This window comes from Drosophila willistoni, unplaced genomic scaffold, assembly GCF_018902025.1.
Source record: "Drosophila willistoni isolate 14030-0811.24 unplaced genomic scaffold, UCI_dwil_1.1 Seg774, whole genome shotgun sequence".
NCBI classification, from domain to species: Eukaryota; Metazoa; Arthropoda; class Insecta; order Diptera; family Drosophilidae; genus Drosophila; species Drosophila willistoni.
Window position 1 is genome coordinate 76,609 of NW_025814677.1, and position 14,831 is coordinate 91,439.

Genomic DNA, 14,831 nt, shown 5'->3' on the forward strand with positions numbered 1-14,831 from the left:
GCCCATTTCTCGTGACAATACAATTAACCAGAGTTGAATGCTACAAACAAATTCCCATTGCGCATCCATCTGAGGCCACGTGGAGGTGATTTGCATAGTTATTGTTTCCGACAAGTCGTTGATTCGAGTGTTTTGCATCTGTTTGGTTTGGTGGCCATGCAAATCTGTCGCTTTCTTCTTTTGGGGCAATTGTCTAATGTGTAAATTACAGAGACGAGAGCAGCAGCAGCAGCAGACGCAAAAGACGTGTGGCAATTTAAAGCCAATGAAATACTTTTCCACTGTAACTGTATCTGCGTGTCCGACTGAAGTTGTATATAACCATCCAACGAGCCATCTATCCATCCAACCATCCATGTGCAACTGATGGCGATTGGCATACAAACTGCAGATACACACACACACCGACACATTATGCGAGTGTGTGTTTGAGCGAGATGTGAGGCAAAAACAAACACAAATAAAGAGCAAAATTAAAGTGAAATTTTTTTTTTTTTCATCTTGTATTTTATTTTATTTTCCATACCGCCTGCCAACTGGTTAATTTTCTATTTTACTCCAATTTGATACGATGGCCGCGCACTTGTTGTGGTTGCTTTCGACCAATATACACACACACACACACAGCATAAGTGGTGTTGCTAGTGTGGATGGGGTAGTTGGTGCTGGTTCAATTGATAATTCCCCTCTCCACATTAGCCACCACCCATCTCTCTGCGCTGTTGCCACCCACCTTCCCCCCGATACCACAAAGTCACGTGTCTGCAATTTTAAATGGAGAAGTACTTTCTGCTGTAGTTATGACTGAGATTAACATTGAAAAGCACTGAAAGTATGCCATGATGTTAGCAGAAAAAGAACAAAAAACCATTTGCCTATAAGTGCCATCATATAAGTTTTTAAGCTGTCAAATGAATGCCAATAATAATCGAAATAAATTGCCCAGCTAAGCCCAAAACAATTAATGGCTCTTACCTTCTCCCCTTAACACTTTGTTAGCATGTGTGTGTCAATCTGTGTGTCTGTGTCTGTATGTGTGTGGCACATAGTTGTTAACCGTTGGTTAAGTGTGTTGACAAACAACAACAAGTTAACGGCTTTGCCAACGACAACGACAACGGCAACGGCAACTGCGACGCATACGCACCGTCGACCGCCTCTGTCGGGAGGTTTCGGTCTTTTGCTCTTGGCCAGGTTGGTTGCAGCCGATGCGCCTCCACTTAACGTCTTCTTCGGGCTGTTTATTCAAATTCTAAGCTCGGCTACTGTTTCAATTCTGGTGGGGGGATTAGTAGGAGAGTGTGAAGCACTCGCATCGTGTCGCATCGTCAATGCCGATGTCTTTATACCCTTGCAAAAAGGGTATATTAATTTTGGTCAGAAGTGTGCAACGCATAGAAGGAAGCATCTCCGACAATATAAAGTATTTATATTCTTAATCAGCATGACGAGACGAGTTCATATAGCCATGTCCGTCCGTCCGTCCGTCCGTCCGTCCGTCTGTCCGTCTGTCCGTCCGTCTGGATCAACGCAAACTCCTCCTAGACCGTAAAAGCTACAGAGCTGAAATTTTGCATGTAGGCTTGTATATACTGCAGGCGTTGTATATCTCGGATTCAGCCGGATCGGATCACTATATCATATAGCTCCCATACAAATGGCAAAGTCACGAACAGTGACTTTTATTAATAACTTCGTTATTTTCTGAGCTATTGTCGTGAAATTTCATATTGGTGAATTAATTACATATAAACGACTGTGCTAAATTTGATCAAGATCGGGTGACTATATCATATAGCTCCCATAGAAACGATCTTTCGAAAACAGTGACTTTTGTCAATAACTTCGTTACTTTTGACGCGATTGCTTTTAAATTAAATATTTGTTAGTTTAGTATATCTGTTAATGACTGTGCCGAATTTGATAAATATCGGGTTACTATATCATATAGCTCCCATAGGAACGATCGGTGGAAAACAGTGACTTTGATCAAATCTTCGTTATTTCCTATACTAAGATTGTAGGCCGTTCTTTCGCAAATGTTAGCCTTTTTAGCTTGAACGTTTTTCCACTTTGATGGCTTTAGGTAAGGAAAGAGTTACCATAAAAGTTGCAAGGGTATACAAACTTTGACGCGGTCGAAGTTAGCCCCGGCCCTCTGGTTTTCTTTTATTTTTATTTTGTCCAACGTTTCTGTTTCTGTTTGCGTCGTCGCTGCTGCTCCTGCTGCTGCTGTCGTTGCTCTGCTGGCGGGGAATAAAACTCCGCGGAATAGAACTTCGATCCGCTGGAGTCTTTTATTCACAGTTTACGGGTTGTCTTCTGACCGACAGATCGAACAAGCCAATCGAGCGCAGTGCTCTCAATCAAGTGAAGCAAGTCAAGCCAAAAGCACGCTCAGCTAGTGCAAACATCTAAAAGGATAATATACCACTCGCATCTCTCCGTTGTGTCATTAGTGTTTGAGCAAAAACAAATATCAAAAAAATTACAATCATGTTTAAATTTGTGTCTTTTCGCGCTGATTGCCTCAACGGCGGCAGCTGCCTCCGAGGCAGACAGTCTATTGACGAGTGCCCGCAAAATGGTCAAGGATTGCGGCGACTGATGGTGTTGTGCATGAAGGTAAACGCCCCCATCTCTCCCTCTCTCTCTCTCTCTTTCACTCTGTCATTCCTGATGTCACATGATAATATTTAAACAGGAACGTGCCCTGCATTACTTTGCTACGGAAAACGGAGATGTGAGGCTGACAGAGGGCATTGCCTTGGTGAAAACCGATGATATTCCAGTAGGCCGATCCCTCAATGATGTCCAGCTGCCCGAAGAGGTGGAAGCCCGTGAATCTGAGGTCGATTCATTGCTGGTGGAGCGTGTTGCTCGCTTCTTTCGCACACACACATTGCAATTCAAGGTCCCCAAGGACTCCATCCAGGATATGCAACGTGCTTTGGAAGAGTGTAAGTTGAATAGGGTGGTAGGAGGAAATACACGTACATACATACACATTGAAACGTAGAGTAGCACACAGCATTTTGTGGTCCCACATAAATTATAGCCAGCTGCCGATCTGGTTTGCTAGCATATTGCCAATTTGGGTTAGAAATGTATTTACCAGTACAAGATGCCGCACTTAAATCCTGTTTTCACTGTTAAATTCTCGCGTCACATACATCGAGGTCAGGCAGAGTTGGTTTTCAATTCAGATTCCCAGGCATCTCCTAGCGGTGCATTGACAGCGTCCATGTCCAAGTGGCAAACTTGTTGCCGTTGACTGTTGTTGCCTTTTAGTTAGCCAGTTAGCTAGGCTTACTTTCTTTTTGCGCTCTTTAGCCACAGTTTCCGATTTCTAAACGCTGACCATAGAAAGCTGTCGATCCTGTCCGCTTATTAATTATTTGTGCTCCAATTGCTAATGAGCGGACAGTGGACAGCAAACTCTCCGACGATGAATCAAGCTGTAATCAAGCGAAAGTCATACATGCAAATGCATGTATACCCCCTCCTAGCCTGTTATTGATCAATCTATTTATCTACCTATCTATCTATCTAGCTCGCGGCAAGAAGAAGGAGAAAAAGAAGTATTTGATGCCACTGTTGATGCTTTTCAAACTGAAAATGGTCGCTCTGCTGCCTCTGGCTATTGGCTTCTTGGCAGTGATCTCATTCAAGGCTTTGGTCATTGGCAAGATTGCTCTGCTGCTCTCGGGCATCATTGGACTGAAGAAGCTGTTGGAATCAAAGAAAGAGAACTACGAGGTTGTTGCGCATCCGCACTATGAACACGAGCATAGCTACGGTCGATCGCTGCAATGCGGCGAGGCTCAGAATCTGGCCTATGCGGCGTATAAGCAATAAGCATCCAAAGCAACAAAAAAAAATTCAGTGCAATACAAAAAGCAAAGAAAACAAATGAACAAAATCGGGAATACGTATGAGAACGTGGACTCTAACGAGGAGAGGAGCAAAGGTTCATTGCTCATTTAATTTATATTTATTTATTTAACTTATTTGTGTAGAATAATGTCATGGAAAAATTCTATATAAGGCGCCATTCAACAAACTTTAATGACATCAACAAAAATAGCAACAGCAAAAGAGAAAGAAAACAAAGACAAGAAATCCATAGCTATTAAGTTCAATTGGCAGATGGGCGATTAAAAAAGAGCTGCAGCTGGGCGTGGTATCAAATGGGCTGATGACAAATCAATCAAGTTCTGGGCACTTTTTTTTACAAACTTAATCTAATTTTAAACAACTCAAGTGACTGCATTTTGTATAAATATACTCAGAGCTTTACTATATACTATTTTTAAAACTTAACGCTTAACTACTACTCAACTAAACTAACAACTAAACTAATTTAAACTGTTGAAACTTTGTATGAACTGTTGCTGCTGCTATTATGTGCTTGGGGCTCCCACAGAGAAAAGCCCAACATGCCAGCCACCCCAGCAGCTATGCCACCCTACCAAGCAGGCCAGCCATTAATCCCCATCAGCCCTAAGAAAAGCCCCAACAAAACTTGCAAATGAAATTTACTTAATCGAAAGAGAAATAAAAACTGTCGCATTAATTTGTAACCAATGTTTTGTGTAGTCTTATTTTCCCCCGCAACAAAAAAAAAACAAAGGGGATTGCGCATACGCAACGTATGCAGCATTTTAAAGCGAAATGAAATGCTTTCACTCGCTGAATAAAAATACTTACCAACTAAGGCGAACGAGGCCAGCGATATCAATTGCATGTGCGACACACAAAATCACAGGCACATCCACATCCACATCGACAGACAGGCGGGCAGGCAGACGCCACAGGTACAGAACACAAAATTTCACTTGAGGTACTGAGGCGAAGAGGCCGGGCTGCATCTGTATGAAGTTTTTCATCTTACCTGGTCAGTGGAACTTCCTTACTTATCGTCGTTTGTTGTAGACCAAGCTTTTTCTTTCTTGGATTCATTGTACGCCCCCTTGTCCATACAGAGAGATATCCAATGTCGCTCCAAAAAGGCCATCTAATGAAAGTCTCTTCTTTGGCTGCGACCTGGTTTCAGCATTCAAAGTGCAGCACGTACGACCAGCTAAGCCTCTCCTTGGGTGTGTGTATGTTGTTCGTATCAGCAATGCAATGGCAATGTCAATGGCATGGACATGGAGCACGCCCCAAGCTTGAATTTATGGCCGTGGGCTTTTTGGCATATAAATGGCGAGAGACGCCAAAAGGTCTTCTTGCAAACATCCCGCACATGCATACTTACCATCTTTATTTTTGTTTTGTTTTTGTTTTTGTTTTGGTTTTTTGTTAAACTATTTGTAAACAATTTTCGCCCGAACTGGCCACGCCACAGTTGCACCTGGCTATGAATTTCAAGTATTGGCGGTGAAAGTGTTTATTAATACAATTTCTTTTCTTTTTTTTTACTTGTTAACGAAAAATATGTACTTTTTGGTGTTGTTTTTATAAACTGCTTTTGGAAATGTATTGCTACAAGTGACACGTTTGAATTTACTAAAGATATCCAGAGAGATAAAAAGGAAATTTTACGCCTAGCCTGCTCTACTCAAGTAAACTTCAACTGAAAATTTTCAATGTTTTCAACACTTTTAGCATGTCACGAAAACTTTTGAAGACCGCAAAGATTAAACCTTAAATACCATTGACAAATAAACAACAACAAAACTCTCTTTCACCCTCACTCAATTGGCTCAAAAACTGGATGGTTTTGACGTTAGTTTGGTGTACCGTGGTTTTCTTTCCCCCCTTTTACGTGGCTAATGTTGCATTTCATTAGTTAAATAAGAAAACTTTTGACGTTGGAATGGCCTATTAAGGGTGTTAAAGTGGCAGACGAGTTCGTCTAACAGATTTTAAATAAATTCCATCCTCATGCCAGCCTCTAAGCGAAATACTTTTTGTTGTTTGTCTAAAGACGTGTTGAAGTTTGTTGGGATGGCAACACCAAACTTGGCTTTTAGTTAAAACTGGCGCCGCCTAAAAGTAGGCAAGTATATTTAGTGTCTGCACAGTGGGTGAAATACTTTAAATAGGTGACAAATATCACAGATTGTCAACGGTAAATGATTTATTATTATTATTATTATTAAAGTGTAGGATATAGTTATAAACTATCAACCTAACTATATTTTACAAGCACTGGCAACTAAGGCCTTCGGCTTAGACGAAAACTACATCCATACACTAGCCTGGGATTCGAACCCGGATCCTCGTTGTTCAGTTAACTAAATGACTGGGCCACTTAGACAACTCATCTACCGAGGACTGCATAAATGATTTAGATTTGCTCAGAGACATTAACAAAGAAAATAGTTGGAAAATATAAGCGAAAGTGTAATAAAAAAATTGTTATAAAATTTTTGTTTGAAATTCTTTTTCATTTTACCTACCCAATCATTTTAGTATGTTTTTTTTTCTTTTGTTTACAACACGAACAAAGTAATTTAGGTACTTTTTAAAGTACATATTTTGGCATAGCAAATATACCTACTTATAAGTATTTACCATTAATAGTGAGAAACAATACAATGATATGCTTGATGCCTGCAAATTTTCAAATCCATACTTAGTGGCAAAAAAATCATATTTTTTTCCACAGTTCTTTCAAGGTTTCACATTTAATGACTTGCTTATCCTCTTGCTAAGTGGGAAACTAATGAACTAGATAAACTATTTTCAGTTAGTTGAACGAATATATAATGAACAGTATTCAACTTTATTTGCAAGATATTAAAACTTTATTCAGAATATTTAAACAACAAATTTAAGAAGTTATTTAGAGAATTTTTGAACTTTTATGTTATTCCTATCTAAATCTAAATAAACTCATTTGTTTTCAGTCTAAAATAAAGGTGAAAACGATCGAGTAGAAACACTAAAAGCATAGGCAAATAACTTTAGATATTTCTTAAAGAGTATACCAAACTTTAAGTATTAAAGATTAACAACTATTTTGTGTTTTGTTTTGTTTGTTTCACTTGTTTTTGTACTTTAATGCAGCAATTTCCCAGTTTACAGTGTGTAAACGATGGAATCTTTCTTATAATGCTTATAAACGTTTGCCGTTTATTTAAATAGACTGGCATTAGCAATTGTAATTTGTGGAGGTCCAAGCTCAGACTGAGTGCCGTCCATTTCATAATTTCTGGGGAATAACAATAAGCCATTAAAGAGTAAAAGAGATAGAGGTAGAAATGTGCGAAATATTGGCCAAAATTCAGAGACCAAGTGCCGGGTTATGAGACGTGTGCACTGACCATGACCATGGCGGGGTCTTCAGTTCGTTACATTGCGTCCAAATGCCAGAAGAGCGGAAGGCTTGAATTGCTTTGGCGTTGATGTACTACAATTTCCGTTATTGGGCCATGGCGTCGACCCAACTGGTCGCTTTTCATGTGCGAAATGTGAATGAAAATCTGAATGAATGTTACATTTTGAGCGAAAATTGAGTTTGTTGTTATATAACAAGACAGTCTCTCGGCCAGAGCTCTATATAACTAGATGGTCACCCGGCCAACGTGCTTAGTTAAACTAAATCATGTCGCCGCTAATACCGCATTGTTGTTCCTGGCATTTGTGAATATAAAAGCCATTACAGGCTCGGATCTATACCAAGTGAGCTCGGAGGAGCTAAAACATTTTAAACAATGCGTACGGGGAGCTCAACGTCCAAAATTCAGTGAATGCCTTGGGCGGTCTGCTTTAAGTTTCATACAACGCTTCGATGAGCGGGAGAATGTGAGTTTTGTTGATGATTTTGTGGCTGTGAGAAGTGAAATGGCAGCTGGCAGGTCGTTGGCAAATGTGCTAGACACAGATCCGGTCGATTTCCGTGGCATATTGGAGAATGCCGGTGCGGTGATGGGTCAACGTAGCCTGGAATGGCATATGGATGGACTTTATCCTCGTTTAATGTTTAAAATAGGACCCACTGCCGATGCCAATAGTGTGGCTAGATTCGTGCTAGCAGATGGAGGGGCCCAGGATGAGCGACAATTTGGTTTTGAGGATCCCACGGCAGGTATGATGACTATTATCTATGTTTACGTTTTCGAAATGTAACTTCCCATACTTGTAGGTCGTCTACTGGCTAAACAATATATGTTACCATTTCTGTTGGGCTTAAAGTTCAATTTGGTTGCCTTGGTGCCACTGCTATTTGCTGCAATATGTTTGCTGCTCAAGAAATCCCTTTTCCTGGTCAAAATGGCTGTCTATGTCAGTAGCTTTTTGGGTCTCGGTGGAATCCTGGGATCGGCAGGATTTGGCGGCGGTGGCTTTGGTGGTGGCGGCAGCTTTGGCAGTTTCAGCGGTGGCAACTTTGGCGGGGCATTCGGTGGACATCGACCTTTTGGCCATTTTCCGGGAAAAACTACAGTCTATGGTCATGGCGATGAGCTGCATCATCAGTACGACGTTCATGAGCCTACTCCACCATATAAACGCAGTGAGCGTAAAGTTCGATTTGATCAACCACGAGAGGCATCGCAGCCTTCTCCCATGGCTACCAAGCGTCCTTTTGAAGATCGCTTCTATGATTATGAAAATCAACGCAGACAAACAAATAAATTACTCGCTGAAGTGGAGGACACTGCTGGCTCTGCAGAGAGTCTGATGCGAAATTTCCAGAGCCCCAGCAGCAGTTTACCCAGCGGAATGAATGGCTGGCAAGTTGTGGATGTCAGATCACTTTAGTTTAAAATTAAAAAATAGTTCTACTTAAGTTATAATTAGTCAAAGTTTGGCAAACGTTTTGAGCGCTTTCCAAAAACTGAAAGTTTACTTATGCAAAACTTTTTGTGGCTGAACTCCAAGTTCAGCGGACCGCAGATAGACCGAAAAATAGACAAAGTTTTCTTATTTGATTCCTATCAAGAGCGCTTGAGAGTGTCGCGCTTTGACAAACATGTTAATTATTAGCCCAAAATCAAATGCATGTTCCCCCATTTTGGGGTAGCCCTTATAAATACTGAGCTGAAAAAGTGTGTGGGGTTTATTTGAAGTTTATAGTTCGTTGCGTGTGTTTGCCTGTGTGTATTCCCCCTGGAGAATATGTGGCGTCGTATGTTGTTCTTACAGTGCGCCGTGCTGGGTAGCAATGCCTTGGTGTATAGTACTTCTAGTCCTTCTGCTACCACCGCCTCCAAATGGAGTCCCCACGGTCTGGGCAGACTTATTGCCCACTGTCTGGGTGGCTTAGAGGTGTGGAAGTGTTTGGGATTCGAGAGTGAACGCCTGTTGGATGACGCGGCGCGCGACAATAGCACATGGCAGGTTAATGACTATCTGAGTTTTGAGGCTCTGGCAAATGGTAATGACAGCGAGAGTCGAGCTCGCAGTGAAACAGGACTGGCTGGTAAATTGCTGCAATTGTTCCAGGGACGAGCTTTGCGTCTACAAATGCCCAGGCAATTGAGCATTTCCAATGCCATTGATGACTTTGGCAGTGAACTGGGTCTCGATCAAGGTACGAACGCTTTCATCATAGATGATAAAGTCGATAGAATTATAGCAGGATTGGGTAGTTTTGTGCATGCAACCGACAACGATACAGATACAGATAAAGATAAAGATAAAGATAAAGATAAAGATAAAAAAAAGAAGAAGAAGAAAAAGAAAAAGAAAAGAAGAATAAGAAAGATAAAGATGAAAAGAAGAAGAAAAAGACAAGAATAAAAAGAAAAGTAAAAACTGTTCCAAAAAAACAGGTCGCAAGAAGAAGGACAAAGATAAGCACATGGCCATGATGGGCGGCATGATCATGATGGCCACACTCGCACAAATGTTCCTTGGCAAGGTGATACTGATAGCTGGATCCGCCTTCATCATGGCCAAAATAGCCCTCGTCATATCGCTGCTGGTGAGTAAAGCCAAATTGAAATGATTTTGGCACCCATCGATAGGTTAGATCAAGTCATTGGCCCTACGCATCTCTTTCCAGGGTAGTCTAAAAAAGGGCACGACTGGTCACAGTGGTAGCTCCGATCACGTCATCATAGCGGGCGGACATAGCCACGAGAGCGGCTGGCATCGTAGCATGCCCACACATGGTCACAGTTCTGCCCAACAAATCGAACAAATCGAAGAGCCATCCCATGATCTGGATCACGATCAGGCATACTATGCCTATGAGGCCGAACCCTTGGATCGTCGCCAATTCGCACAACTACAGCGCCCGCAAACTACAACAGCAACAACTCATGCTTTTCTCTAGCTTTTTATATATTTTGTGTGTTTTATTTATAATAACTATGATAACTAAACTTAAACTGGAGGGCTGTCCTGGACGACTATCCTTGATAATGTCGGCGGTTAGCCAAGAAGTGTAAATACAATTGCAGTTAGATTGAAGCTAAGCAAAATATTTGATCTTTGGTTTTCCATTGCCTAGCCCATGATGTGTCCATGGGCTTATCGCGATACTTTGGCGGAAGTTAAACCGGCGGTAGCCACACCACCAGATTGTGGCATCCATGCCTGGTAAGCCTTATCCTGCATCATCATTTCGTCGTCTATGCTGCGATGATAGGAACCACCATCATGGCCACCGCCACCACTGTCATATTCTCCTTGATGGCTGGACGAATAGGTGTGGCTCTGCTGCACTTGCGGATGCTTAACAATTTCGTAGGTGGTCTTTTCGCCGCCATCGTGGCTAACAAGCTTCTTGAGGCCAATGATGGCGCTAATGATAAGAGCAATTTTGCCCACAATCAGAGCCTTGCCAGCCACAATGGCAATCGAGTGATAGGCCATCTTTAAAATGGCTGTTTTCAGCAGTACAGCCGCAATGAAGGGTCCCAGATACTTTTTGTCATCTTCTTCTTGCGTCCATCTCCTGCACCGTTTGCCGCCAATTCACTGGGCAGAAAATAGCCCATTAGGGACTGCAACCAGTTCTGACTATTACGCTCGCCGTAGATGAGCAGCCGTGGAAGATTAACCTGCAGCTGATGACTGTGCACAAATCCAAGGAAACGTTCCAGCAGCAAGGCATCGAGACTCTTACTAGACATATGCTCCAAATCACGGTTATTCAATTGACTCTCCGATATGCTGGAGCGTCCGGTACGTGAATCTTGGGCAGCATTTTCACGTCTCACTAGACCAACACCATCCACAATGCTGAGTTGCTGCACTTTGAGAGCGCGGCCCAACAGACGTCCCCCTTGTAGCTTGCAGCACCAGAAAATATCATCACTATCTGCACACTGGCCATAAATGTGGCGCACTGTTCTCAAGAGACCGCTCTCTCCGCTGCCGCCAGTGAAATTGGAGTTAAGTTCAAGCGCCCAGCTTGGACGATGGGCATAAATTGCAACCAGAAGCAGGGCCACGGGTAAACCCAGACTCACTTGGCCAACTGATCTTGTGCGCCCGTTTGGCTAACAAATTTATACACTTTAGCTCGCCACAATTAGCCAGGCAGCCGTTGCATCCAGCTGAGGATGAAGCTAGTGAAGTTAAACCTGGTGGCTATTTAGAACGTAATATGCATGATAAGTGCAGCTCCAGCTACAACCACATCTCAAGTCGACGCAAAGCTTCGTTGCAGATTTAGTGCAATTGCCAGCATAGGCCGCCAGCCACCCAGCCAACCAGCCAGCCAGAGCCTAGCCAATTTCTTTGCTTATTGCCGTAATTAGTAAATCTTTGCAATTATTTCAATTTTTTCCAAACAACTCTATGGCTCCAGGCTGGCTTAATGATATTTTCTACCAGCGGCAGCTACATCGAAACTCGACACCCACTTTCATTCGGCAAACTGAGAAATCTTGGCGAGAGCTTAAAACTCAAGATAGCAGCTTCTTTATTTCTCACTTATTTTAATCTTATGCGAATTATTTGTGGCTTTAATATGAGCACGCAAAGATAGAAAATGAAATTAAATGCCAAGTTGGTGAAATTTTATACAAAAGAAAAAATCAAATAAAAATAATTCTTTTCTTTTTGACAAGGGCAAACAATTTGTTTTTTATAGTAAACCTATAATTATAATCACTTGAATTTCTCTATAACATTTTAATTCCCTCGAATGCTTTTGTTACGAATGAAAATTGAAAAAGTATGCAATTTTTTGCCCAATTGCTTTTTATCAATTTTAAAATGTGAATTATTTGTGCATTCCATGAATACTCTTTAAACATTAGTCTATTGAAAAAAGTTTGCTTTTTGTTTGACTCTTCTAAAGTGCCATCGAAGGTTTATTTAATGACTTTACCTTGTTAATTACTTTCCAAAAAGTCATTATTATTCATTAAGTACAGGTCAATAAATATCATTAAAGGACATTGAGGTGACATCAGTTCAATGAACTCTACTTTTCAAACTGAAGTAGTAATTATGTTTGATTTATGCACCTCAAGTGACCTCTTTGCCTTGTGTGTGATTGAATTGAATAATGTAGATTAATTAAGGTAAATGTGATTAATTCTCTTTGGCCGGAAATGATATTCAGCGTTTTCAACCCGTTCATCATCCAACTGGTTTCATAAATATTAAAGCATACTTTCGGACAGCACATGAAAATGAGCGAATAACACAGTTTCATAGCCAACTCTTTTCGTTCAGTGTAGCAGCAGAAGTTTGGCGCTTTTCATTTATGAAATATTAATAACAAAAGCATGGCTGGCGGTGAAACTAATGATGGGATTTACAAGCTTTATCTTGCCCCAACATGCCATGGATATGGGATAACACGAAAAGGTGTAAAAGATGAGTACACCGTATCTACAATTTATGTATTTTCTAGCGGGAAAGTGCACAAAAAAACACAAAAACAAAAATTTGCATGAAATTTTACAGCGTGCATTGCCTTGTTCTATTTATGGATATATTTGAGACACGTAAAGGTAAACCACACATAGAAAAAGATGGTGGATGGATAATTTTGGTTAAATGGGATACTCGAACACTTGCTGTAGCATAATCTAGCAGCGATAATTTATGATAATGCACGTTTAGCTCACACGCAATGTTGTGCTTTTGAGCCAGGCCATCATCTAATGGGCGGCAGCGGCAACCAATTTGCAATAATTGGCATTTGTGTTAACACAAGGCAAATAAAAACAAAATGCTTTGGCAGTCGACCCCAAACGATCTGCGGATCGATGAAACGAAACGAAAGACTTAAGCAACGAACCTGACAAGATCACCAAGCACATGAAAACTTTTACCCAGCGCGCAGGCGAATTATTCAGCCTTTGTTTTTCTTCTTGTTTTTTCTTCTCTTTTCTTTTCTTTTCGGGGCTTTTCAACTCAATGAGGCAGAATACGCTATTCGTGTAGGTTGTGCACAGGCTTGGGAATATTTTCGCTTGATCATTTGCTCGTTGTTCGGCAGCAGCGGTAGTCATTGCGGTGGACAATTGCATAAAACAAGAAAACCGAAAAGGAAAAAACTCTATTTTTTTTCGTTTTTGGGTTAGCAAATTTTTCACTTTCACTTTGACTGTTGACAACTGTAGGTCCCTCCGCCAACAGCAACAACAACAACAACAACAACAACAACAACAACAACAACAACAACAACAACAACAACAACAACAACAACAACAACAACAACAACAACAACAACAACAACAACAACCACAACAACAACAATAACTACTAGACGAACCAATGCGGGTGCCCGCGCACAGGTTGAGATTTCTTCAGCTAACCCCTGCTTTCCACCACTTCGAATCGAAATTAAACGCTTCAGGCAATTACGTTTCTCTCTGACCCCAAAACAACCGATGATGAACTACACCATCACCACAATGGGTATTTGGTATGGAGTATGGAAAGCCAGACATCATACCGTGACTACCTGGCTAAAAGAAAATGACTGACTAACTGACTGACTGACTGACTGAAGTTGGCTGAACCGAAGATGAACATCTTGACTTGAATTTATTAAATGCTTACCACCATTTGGGACTTGTCTTAAGCATTTTTCTAAATTATGCATTTGTTTGTTTTTCCTCTTTTGCGCAAGTCAACTCAATTTCATGTAAAAATCCCCAAAAAAATAAAATCCAACATCCCATCACAAATCTCTTTCGAGTGAAAAAAAACAAAAAATTTATACAACAAATTTCAATTTCAATTTGCCCTCGGCTGGTTGCCTTTAAGGAACTCGCGCCACATTCCACCATTTGTTATTTTATTTATTTTAACTTGGCCAAAAATTTTGTTGCTCTGTATTTGTTTGTTGTCAAAAATTATTTGTGGCACCCCCTGCTGGTGTCTGATTGCCCCAAGGGGCGTCTTTGTCATAGACGTTTTGATGCTGTTGTTGTTATAGCATATTTTGTATTATTTTTCTTTATTTTTTTTATAAATATAAATAAATCGCAACATAATTCAATTTCGTGCATAACAGTCAATTATGGCAATGTGCCTTAAGAATACGTTTTAAATTTCACCAAAAACAAAAAAATAATAATATAAAATAAAAGGAAAAATTTATATGCATAGATAAGTATGTATATGAAAATATAGGTATATCATACAGTTTTGTGGTGAAATTTAAATCGCCATCTAAATATGTGTGTTTGTGTATATCTCACATAGGCAATGTAAAGTTCAATGTTAAATGTCAATCATGATGGCCAAACATCAGCCTGTTGCCTGGAAAACTCTTTGTCTATGATTGTCTGCGTATGCTCATCAATCAACATGCCAGGCAATGGCAACAGTCAACAGCAACCGCCGGCGACGATGGCAACTTTGACATTGCCTTGAAGAAAGTGAAGACCAAGTCAAAGTCAAAACCAAAACTTGAGTCAAGTGAATTTTTGCACCGCATCTCAACTGAATTTAATGCCCAG

General features: G+C 40.8%; 3 protein-coding genes across 3 annotated transcripts; 2 read left to right on the plus strand and 1 right to left on the minus strand.

Annotated features, from left to right (window-relative positions):
- The first annotated feature begins 2,496 nt into the window (after positions 1–2,496).
- On the plus strand, positions 2,497–3,858 carry LOC6637560. Its single transcript, XM_047013361.1, has 3 exons — positions 2,497–2,625; positions 2,705–2,960; positions 3,554–3,858. Exons 1-3 carry the CDS (start codon positions 2,497–2,499, stop codon positions 3,856–3,858), a joined length of 690 nt encoding a protein of 229 aa, XP_046869317.1.
- Positions 3,859–7,518: 3,660 nt separating this feature from the next.
- On the plus strand, positions 7,519–10,231 carry LOC6653449. Its single transcript, XM_047013362.1, has 5 exons — positions 7,519–8,038; positions 8,096–8,697; positions 9,229–9,484; positions 9,726–9,877; positions 9,959–10,231. Exons 1-5 carry the CDS (start codon positions 7,519–7,521, stop codon positions 10,229–10,231), a joined length of 1,803 nt encoding a protein of 600 aa, XP_046869318.1.
- Positions 10,232–10,428: 197 nt separating this feature from the next.
- On the minus strand, positions 10,429–11,402 carry LOC26529894 (the record flags this gene model as incomplete). The annotated part of the gene is given in 2 exon segments (XM_015179421.2): positions 10,429–10,838; positions 10,841–11,402. Coding segments are annotated over 2 exon segments (972 nt in total), but the record flags the coding sequence as incomplete, so codon positions are not given.
- Positions 11,403–14,831: the final 3,429 nt, after the last annotated feature.

Coding starts and splice junctions, on each gene's coding strand:
- LOC6637560 (XM_047013361.1), top strand. CDS start 2,497: ATGTTTAAATTTGTGTCTTTTCGCGCTGATTGCCTCAACGGCGGCAGC. Junction 2,626..2,704: donor TGATGGTGTTGTGCATGAAG/GTAAACGCCCCC, acceptor ATATTTAAACAG/GAACGTGCCCTGCATTACTT. Junction 2,961..3,553: donor GCAACGTGCTTTGGAAGAGT/GTAAGTTGAATA, acceptor CTATCTATCTAG/CTCGCGGCAAGAAGAAGGAG.
- LOC6653449 (XM_047013362.1), top strand. CDS start 7,519: ATGGTCACCCGGCCAACGTGCTTAGTTAAACTAAATCATGTCGCCGCT. Junction 8,698..9,228: donor ATGGCTGGCAAGTTGTGGAT/GTCAGATCACTT, acceptor GAGGTGTGGAAG/TGTTTGGGATTCGAGAGTGA. Junction 9,485..9,725: donor TGAACTGGGTCTCGATCAAG/GTACGAACGCTT, acceptor CCAAAAAAACAG/GTCGCAAGAAGAAGGACAAA.